Source organism: Apteryx rowi, unplaced genomic scaffold (genome assembly GCF_003343035.1).
Source record: "Apteryx rowi isolate R43461 unplaced genomic scaffold, aptRow1 scaffold_718, whole genome shotgun sequence".
NCBI classification, from domain to species: Eukaryota; Metazoa; Chordata; class Aves; order Apterygiformes; family Apterygidae; genus Apteryx; species Apteryx rowi.
In genome coordinates this window covers 245,495-254,993 of record NW_020451003.1, presented here as the reverse complement: position 1 = coordinate 254,993, position 9,499 = coordinate 245,495, and the positions used below count along the sequence as shown (strand labels likewise).

The 9,499-nt window shown below is 56.5% G+C and overlaps 1 protein-coding gene across 2 annotated transcripts; it reads right to left on the bottom strand.

Annotated features, from left to right (window-relative positions):
* Positions 1–2,962: 2,962 nt before the first annotated feature.
* USB1 (U6 snRNA biogenesis phosphodiesterase 1) lies at positions 2,963–9,371 on the bottom strand. 2 transcript variants are annotated; one of them, XM_026087479.1, is made up of 7 exons: positions 9,194–9,371; positions 8,772–8,962; positions 7,648–7,831; positions 7,019–7,072; positions 5,522–5,627; positions 4,555–4,638; positions 2,963–4,203 (listed from the first exon to the last, which is right to left on the bottom strand). In XM_026087479.1, exons 2-7 carry the CDS (start codon positions 8,881–8,883, stop codon positions 4,099–4,101), a joined length of 645 nt encoding a protein of 214 aa, XP_025943264.1. In that variant the 5' UTR covers positions 8,884–8,962; positions 9,194–9,371; the 3' UTR covers positions 2,963–4,098. The 2 variants fall into 2 exon arrangements, with proteins under 2 accessions (XP_025943264.1, XP_025943262.1); XM_026087477.1 differs by having other exon boundaries at positions 9,324–9,355.
* Positions 9,372–9,499: the final 128 nt, after the last annotated feature.

Sequence of the window (9,499 nt, the reverse complement as noted above, 5' to 3'; positions counted from 1 at the left end):
GTCCTCTCCCGCCCCCCCCCAGCAGGGTCCCCGGCGGGCAGGGCCCGCGGCCTGTCCCACACGGGCACCGTGACCCCCGCAGGCCCACGCACATCGCTCGCTCGCACGGAGGCCGTAGGCAGCGCTCGCGCGCCTGTGCGTGCACCCCGCTCCCCACGCACACAGTACACCCGTGTGCACCGTCACGCACGCACGGGGCCCAACGCACAGCCCAGCACCGGCCCCGAGGCAGGGGCAGYGTCAAACTCGGCGGGGCCTCGGCGGCGGCCGCCCCTCGCACGGCCGCTGTTTTCCCGTTTGGATAACCCCTGCTCCGTTCGGCAAACATTCGCCTTCTGGACTTTGTCCCTGGGGCAGCGGAGCCTCTCGGGCTTGACTGGCGGCCGGGAGGCACAAAGGTGTGCGGGTTTCGGTGGCAGGCCAGGAGCTCTGCCGGAAACCCGGCTCCGTATTTACCCAAGGGACATCGCCCGGCTGCGCGGGGGTTAGTTTCGGATCGCCTGGCTCTTTGCCCTGTTTCGGTCTCGCCGGGCCACGCTGGCGGGCAGCTCCCCTGCGCCAGCCGGGCCACCTCCCCGCACCCTTATTCCATCCGTGGCGGGATTTGCTCTCCGTGGACGCCCATTGTGCTAAACGCATCCTTTGTCCACTGCCCCCGCYGCTTCCCTTCGTCCTCCCCGGAGGCCGAGGCCCGCTCTCGGGATGGCGCAAGTCCTGCGCACACCTGCTCGGAGAGAAACCAGCCCCGCGGGGAGGACCCACCTCTGAGGGCCTGAGCAAGCCGGTTTTGGGGGTGGGYGGACTTGCCCCTTGCTTAACATAGAGACTGTCCCGCTGCTGCGGGTCCGGAGGGGGAAGGAGTGCAGCTCGAGAGCTTTGGTGGGACCTGGGCAGAGGAGGACGCAGCCTCCCACGTGCCAGAGCCCAAGGTCCGTCACCGGGAGCTGGCCCAGCCAGCAAGCTGTCCCCTCTGGCACGACGGACCCAAGAGCCTCCTTCAGCCAGCGCCGTCCCCAGCACATCGCCGAGCCAGCGCTGGGCTCTGCTTAGTCACCACTGGTGCAAACCCAGAGCGTCTCAAGCGCTCCCACTCCGTACCCTGCCGCGACGGAGAGCTGGAAGGAAACCCAGAGGCACTGCGTCTCCGTTTCACCTGCAGGATCCTTTGGCTGGAAGGCAGCTGAGCTCTGCAAATCTCACCCACGCCTGGGAGGAGAAAAGCAAACAGCCAGGGAGTGGCAGGGAGTGTCTTCCCCCCGCCGGTCCCGCAGCGCCTCTTCCTCCACGCAAACAGCCCTGCGCCGCCAGCTCCGGTGAGCAGCAATCCATCCCCCCCGATAAGGAAGCAGGTCGGGCTTGTTCCTCTGTTCCCATCAGGCGTGGCCACAGGAAAGGAAACGATTGTTTGCTAAATGGAAGAGGAGAGAGCCGGGTTTGGAGGGGGAACGACCATGTCCCTCGAGCTGCCAGGAAGCTCGGAAAARCTCTGCCAACGCGCAGTGCCTCCCCGGCGCTGAAGGCAGGGGACTGCTAAGCGCGCGCAGAGCGGAGGAGGCCTGTTCCAGGGACCAGGGTGCTTCCTGGGACCGTGCCAAGCACTTCTCCGCCCGAGCCGGGCCTGCTCGTTCCGCCTGCTTCGGCGCACAATGCAGCTCCAAGGACCCRGGGCTGCACGCCCCAGGCTCCGTCTTCCTTGCAAGCGCACCAGTGTCTTTGCAGCTCTTGTCCGGCTGGGTTTCGGTGAACAGAGAAGAGCCGAGTTTAGCAAAGGCTTTTCTTTGTGAGAGGACTGTGTTGCCCACTGAGTTTATGCTTCCCACCTCCCCTAACAGAGCCGCTTTTGTATCAAGGCATTCTGGGGAATCCGGGCAAGTATTGCACGGCGTTTCCAGAGGCGAGAGTTCCCAAAGACAAGCATGCAGACTGACCCCAGGAGCACGTACAGCGCGCCGGGGCGTCCCCGCACCCTGCTGAGCTGGGAGGCTTGAGGACTGGCCTGACCAATGACACCAGCTGTGCAAGGGAGGCCTTGGTGGAGTTGCAAAACTCTGGGATGTGCCAACCTTGGCCTCTGTTGGGGAGAGAGCCCAGCCAGCTGCCATGGTTACTCATTGAGCGTTAACCTTTTGCTGATGGACTCAAACCATGAGGAAATGTGTCCAGGCTCTGTCTTGCAGGAGCCAAGTTTCACTGAAAGTCTCCAGTCTTAAATGTCAATGACATTAAAAAAAAAAAAAAAAACTCAGGCTGTAATCACTTAAGGCCTGTGCAGCTCCCCATCCCAGAAACTAACTGGTTACAAACAGGGTCTGCATAAAAAGGGAGAAAGGGAATGCTCAAAGCGGCAGCAAGCAGGACAGTGCTCTGCCAGGTGCCCGGGTTTCAGAGTGGGAAGAGCCCAAGTGCCTCCTGAGGAGACCACTGGTACAACACGCCCTCCCGCGGTGAAATCCCGACTCCCTGAAATCAAGACTTTCATGGGGCTCTTCACAGGTCCTATGGACCTGGCATCTACGTGTGAAACCGCACAAGCAGAGGGGATCTCTGCCAGCACTGGTGTGCTGAGCTGCCCAGCTTAATGACTCAGAAGTAAACCAGTGAATGAGTGCTAGGAACACCAGGTGTCAGCGTCCCCCCCACAAAACACCACTACAACAGAGGAAGGCGCAAGAAAAGGAGAGTGAACAAGGCATTGCATTTGCTGCCGCCCCTATAACCCCCCCCAGGAATTTTGAAAACCGGCTGTTGCAAGGGAGCTGGCTCGCATTAAAGACCTGTGTTGAGGCAGATGTTCTAACAGCCCCGAAGCCCCTGGGCTCTCTTGCCCGTGAGAGGAAGGGCAGTGCAGCGCCCAGCCCGTGAAATGCTTGCAGACATCATCCCATTTGAAATCTGCTGCAGCTACTGAAGCCCAGCACGTCTGAAACCAAATGGCTGAAATACACCACGGAAACAATTTTATGACATGAGGAGWCAGATTTTACTGCTCAGAACAAGTCTCACAGTCTTTCGTCAGACAAAGCTTGAATGAAAGATGCAGGGCAGCACATCGGCATCCTGCTCAGAATACCTGAGAGGCTGCAGCAGACCTCCCGGCAGGAACAAGGCTAAAAAGGACCTTCTCCCAGCAGGAAGAGTTCAGCCCGCAATCAGCAGGGTCATTACAGCATCGAGGGTGCTGTTTCCATAGGAAAGTGCACGTAGCATGGGTTAAAGCTGCCACCCCTTCACTTACCCACCGAAGCTTATCAGCGGGCRCTGCCGATCCAGCTCGCCAGGATGCAAAAGCCAACACCGCCCTCTCTTGGGCTTGCCGTAACACAACGGCAAACTTCGGATGAGAAACGTCCCCCCCTCCGCCTCAAGTCTGGCACTTTTGACAACCAAAGTCATTCTTTTAAACCCAGCCTGGAGCCAGACTAGTTAGCACTGGAACACGTGGGGTATCCAATCTCTCTGTCAAGATTTAATCTCTTCTCTGTTTGGCAGGAGGATCTCATACTGAAATTCCTCTGCGGAGGCAGCAACAGTGCGAGGGAGACAGAACGTGACACAGGAACTTTTTCGAGTTGGCTTAAGGTGGGGAAGGCGCTGGTGAAAGAGTCTAGCTCTGTGTCTTTGTATTTACAAATCAAAGCTAAGGACGCTGAGCTCAGTAGAGTCAGCATGCTCTGAGCCTCCTGACAAGGCAGTGCTATTTCCGACTGTGCGAGACACTCTTCCTTTAGCAGCAGCTTCCCACTCTACCTTCTCCTCACCATAAGGCATCTATGGCTTCTATACAGTTTAAAAAAAATAAAAATCAGCAAAATTAGCAACTGTGGGATGGCTGGAACCTCCTGTGCTGACTACAGCACATACAGCAGGGTGCTGTCAGCAGCCTAGGAAGAAATCTGCCACAAACACACATTTCTTCAGCCAGCAGCTTGAACTTGGAAGTAGCCCGGCTCGAGGCCACAAACTTCCCAAAACTGCTGAGCAGACAAGCAGGGTGTGGGATGCGTGTGACAGCCCACGCTGCTCAGAGCTGCAGCAGAGAACAGTTCTGTGTTGAAGGGCACGGTCTTCAGGGCTCTGAAACACACAGTCCACTGGGCCCTACCTCAAGGGGAAAGAGAAGTACTTGTTCCCTGACTTGCAACGGATTTGCTCCCACTGGACACGCAGCAGGTGCGCCGAGTCCTCAAACCTGTCCACAATGTCCTGGAAAATACAAGCAGGAGCAGGAGTCAGTATAAGGAGGGTGGATCTGCCGGCTGCCAGAGGACGGAGTCAGCAGCTCACAAGCATACAAGCTGCAACTCCCTCTCTGAACCATGTCAGAGACAAGGCAGTTTGTGGCTGGAAAGCTTCTGACTTCCCCTAGGGCTCATGAGGGTGACTTAACTCATTGACACTCTCCCCCCTTCAAAAACTTCTCTTCTTTGAACCCAGTAAAGTTTTTGTTTCACTCACTGAAGAAAATTCTCCGYATCTCCCCAGCCCTAGGAAGGGAAACGTGGCTGGACAGCAGCTCTACTCTTCCCTTCCCCTCCATGCTGCATGGGGACGTACCTGGAGCTCCCGCAGACACTGCCCTTCCAGCCTGCCAGTCAGGTCTCCAACACACCAGGCCAAGCTGATATGGAATGAAGGGTCCTGAAGACAAAAACAAGGATCAGAYCTCAGGGACTAGAGGAGCCTCTGCTCAGTGCAAGCAGCTGCAGTGAGAGACACCGTGCAATGCTGCCTTGCCGGGAATCTCAGAGCACCCTGAATACATGGGCAGGAGGATCCTGAAGCAGGGAGTCCCATCGGCCAGCTCAGTGGATGCAGAGTGGATACAAGGCAGAGCTGGAAACGAGATGAGGGCTGGTTCCCAGCCTCCCTCCCGTCAGCTCTGCAGAAGCTCTTCCAAGTGCACAGAGAGAAGAGAGCATTGGAGTGGGTAGGTGGGTCATCTCTGGGTAACGCTTCAGAGCTCCCTGCTCTACTCTGGAGGCAGAGAAATCAGGGTTTGGTTCTTCAAAATCCAAACCTGTCCCAGAAGTTAGTACCAAGCAAAGAGGCTGGACTGATGCCCCAGGAAACTGGCTGAGGAAGAGGCACGAGCAATGCCTTCTTGTCCCACAGTGCTTGCCCCAAGCCCATTCAATCCTTGGACATCATCGTGCTTCCACCTAGTGTGGGGGAGTCTCTCTGATATACTCACTTGCCCTTGGGCACCTAACTTAGCCACAGGCAAGCCGGTTCTCACGGGCCACCGCACAGTGGTTAACATTGTTGCTCTCCTGGACAGGACATGATACAGATGTCGTAGGCTCGTGCTAGTCCCATTCCCAGCAAAATCCTGTGCAGGGGGTTACTATGCACAAGCACCCAGAACCAGGCCATGACTGACTGGCCTGTGGGAGACTACGTCAGAGTCTAACCTCTTCGCTCCCTTTTATCTGGGGTTGGACATTTCATGAACTTGCAGCCCCCACCCTTTGTAAGGAACCAGCCAACATCGGTGGACAAGTAGGCAAGCGTGACGCCTCACCTTGTAGAACGTCGGCAGATCAAATTCCTCCATAACTTTGTCCACCTCTGAGACCAGTTCCAGCAACTGGAAATGCCCAGCAGAGACCGCCAAGCCAATAAAGGTCCTAAAGAAAGACAAGAAGAGACAGTGCACATCCTTTCATACTGCAGAAAGCACAGCCATAAGCGTGCTTAACCCAGCATTCCTACCAGATAAATTCCCTAGCCCTTATCTAAGGAGAAAAAAAAGCCAGTCTGGGGAACTGCAGGCCTAAGCCATTCGAGTCCCAGAACATTCAAGGATACTGATTGTATTCTGAAGAAAAGAATAAATAACAGCACGGGGGGAGGGGGGAAAAGAGGGAACACAAGTAGCAGGACTGGATGATACACTGGGTAGATTTACCAGACTAACACAGTGCCCTTCCGTGACGTGAAAACTCATTTTCCAGGCAAACAAAATGCAGTCGATATTGCTAATGGGTATTACAGTAGAGCAGTGCCCTGTGCAAGAGTAGTAGTTATGTCTGAGAAGATAGAAGTTACCRTAAGGGAGGGGAAGCGGCCACAAAGGCACTAGCTATGAACAGCCTCAATGGGGAAGTACCACGCTGAAGAGAAGTGACAAAGAGATTCCTCAAGGATTGTTTCTGTGACACTTCCCACACTCATGTATCCAACTGCAAGAGGGGAGGGAAAACCCAAGTCCCACCCCGAATCCGCATCTTCCTGGGCTGCCATTTCCCTTGCATTCAGCAACTTCTCATCGTTTTAATCACCTTTCTTTTTAACATGCTTTGACATTTAAAATACTTAAATGCGTTAAATTGGAATCAGCACCATCAGGCTTCTGAGCTGACACCCGAGAGAACTGGCACTGCCTGAGCTGTTTGTCTCCAGCTCTTTGAAGACTTGCGCTGCAATTTTACCAACAGCGTGAGCTGGCGCTGCTGCCAAAAGAGGTGGCCCCCACTCTGCTCGCCCCAGGCTGCGCGTTCCCGCCACCCACTCCCTTAGCTGGCACGAGCGCTCGTGAAACCACAGAACAAACCAGATCAGAGACGGCGGTGAATGGGGCTGCCTCCTTTTGGCAGCGTCGCCAGCTTTAGCTGATGTGAAACCAGAGCATTAATCTAACCCAAGCAGAAAGGTCTGCCTCAGGTCATGTYGGGAACAGATCTCCTCTCTCAAAGAGGCTGACATTCTGCAGCCTGAGGTTCAGTCACCGCAGAGAGGTACTAGCCGGCAGAGATAATTCGATAAAAACTTTTCAGGCTGCCAGTACTGAAAATCTGTGCTGACGCTAAAAATCCGTGCACCCTGGGCCACTCCTGAAAACAACTGGGGAAAGATATGAAACCTCAGTCAGAGAGGCAGTGAGATGAGGTGATCATCCACCTGCCCTCTCACACGGCTCCCGCTGTTCACTGGGGCTGTGTGGGACAGGCAGCATTGCGCTTTCCATCCACCCGTGCCTTTCCCCACATTTCTGCCCAGGCAGCCAGGCTTCACTCACCTGGTTTTGTTCTGGTTGGTATAAACCTTCACTTGGTCAGCTAGACAGAAGAACCTGAAATAAGAAAGATATTTCAGCTGAGGAAAGGGAAAAAAGAAAAAAGGGGAAGATGGGGAGGGGACAGAGGTTCCCACCAGGAACTGTTAGAACTTCCGCCTAGCTGTGGAAAGACAAAGACAAGCACTTGTTCCAGTCAGAGTGAATCGGTGCAACTGAAACCTTTCCGAGCTTGAATTACTCCATTACCCCCTTGTGTTTCCAGCCTTCTGAAGCCCAGATTGCAACAGAAGCACCAAAACGGCTGATCCTCAGTGGGTGTCTAAGCTAAACACAAGCAACAAAATCAGCAGTGAATATCCGTGGTTTACAGGATGATACAACTCTGGCCTTGTCCTTGAAACTGGAGTTCCTGTACACCACAGCAACGCTGCTGGCACACAAGGCCTGTGTGCCTGATTTGGCCGGTGCTGGATCCTGAGGCAGGCAGAAACCTTCCCAGGGCTTTACTGGTGCAGCACCAGCTCCTGCAGGGAAAACGTAGATTGTGGACTCCGGTGAAGACCCAGAGCAGAAGGCAAGAAGGGAAGAGATGTGCAGGAGGGCTCTAGCCGGGGCTCTGCTGTCCCTACCTGTCAAAGGAGGCCAGGTGTTCCTTAAGGGACTGGACAAAGGGGTTTATCCAGTGATAGCGCAGCACCACGCTCTGCGAGAGGCTGATGTGGAACTCTTCCATGGCAGTGAGTGACGAAGCGTAGGTGCGAGCATGGGAAACCAGGAGGTCCAGCAACTCCAAGAAGTCCTCCTGGACTTCATCTGCAGGGCAAAGAGCAGCACAGTCAGAGCCTGTTCCCTCCCCACAGCATTTGCTACAGATCTCGGAGATGGGGGAGGCAGCAGTAACTGTCTGTGCAGAAGCAGCCTGGGCTGGGGGTACTCTGCTCTCCCAGACACGCTTCAAGATCTCAACTTTATCAAGTGTTACRAGAGCCTCACATCTCCCTGAGGAAGCATGGGACAGGATTATCTGTATTATAAACTCGCAGATATCAAAGCTGAGGCACAAGTCAGAAACGATATCCCTGCTCCCCGATTCCCAGTTTGGCACGCTAACTGCCAACAGCAGTGCTGCCTTGCCTTACTCCTGAAAGAGGCCAACGCAGTGACCAGTGTTCCTACCAGACCACAGACCAGGAACAGCCCAGGGAAAAAGGACACGTGCRTGCTCCAACTTTGTGTTTTATCAAGCTGCTCTCCTCCCACCCTTCCATCAGGGACCTTGGTGTTAAAAGCAAAGATAAGTGGACTTGCTAACACAGCAGTCGCTCCTGCTCCTGGGAAGAGCCACTGGGCCGGCAGGCCATCCCTACAGAATTTGTGCGCCTTCAGAGAGAAGAAAAAGCCTTTTTAGACTTGTCCAACAGGCGAGTGGATTTACTGACAGTGCCAAGGAACAGCACCTCACGCTGGACGGAGCGACCCCTGCCCCAGCTTGCGGAGACCGGCATGGACACAACATTTGTTTCACTGATGACATGTAGGTTTTCACAGCCCTCCCTCTCAGCCTGTCCTCTCTTTCCTGCTTCACAGCTCCTAATCCGGGCACAAACAAAGTCTTTCATGCCTTCTCTGACCTGGCAACACCACTGACTGGTGTAGACGGCTCTGCTCCCTGGAGGTCCCCAATCCTTCCCTTACCCCAGCCCTCCTGGTCCCTGGCAGGGAAGGCGGTAAGGGCAGAGCCGAATTTACCTACAGGGTATGTAGACGTACGTCGCCCAATTGCCCCGCTCGTGCGGGAAGTTGCGCACGCGGCCGCCGTGCTTGGAGCTGTCGTCTTCGACTTCCTCCTCCTGCTCTTTGAACATGTTCAATACGCTGTCCGGGACAGGGAGGCGAGAGGCCGCCGCGCTGCTGCTGCTGCTGCTGCTGCTGCTGCTGCTGCTGCTGCAAGGACGGCGGGGAAAGGAGGCAAGAGAGAAAGGAAGGTTTCTCACACGTGCCCCTCTAACAGCCCGGCTCGCGTTGCCGCGCGTCAGGCCCGAAGCGCCGCTTGCAGACCCGCGTCCCCTGCCTCGCGCGCGGCCCCCATGAGCCTTCGCAGGCGAGGCGAGGTCGGGGAGCCTCGGCCCCGCCGCCCCAAGCCCACCGGTGGGACCAGGCCCACGGGGCGCAAACCTGCCGCCGCGCTTCGTCCCCGAGGGGGGAGCTGGCAACGGCGCCGCCCAAGCGGCTTTTTCACGGTCAGCGGTTGCTTCGAGGAGGCGGCTCAGGCGAGCAGGTGGCCCCTGAAGGGCCCCGCACCCACCTGGCCCGGGGGGGCTCCTCCGCGCCGCCCCGCCGCGCCGGCCGCCCCCCTTCCCCTTCCTCCTCCTCCTCCTCCTCCTCGGCGGAGCTGCTGCTGTAGCCCACCAGCGCGGCCGCCCGCATGGCGCTCCGTGCACCCGCCTCTGCGGCCCCCCGCGGCCTCGGCGTGCGCCGGCC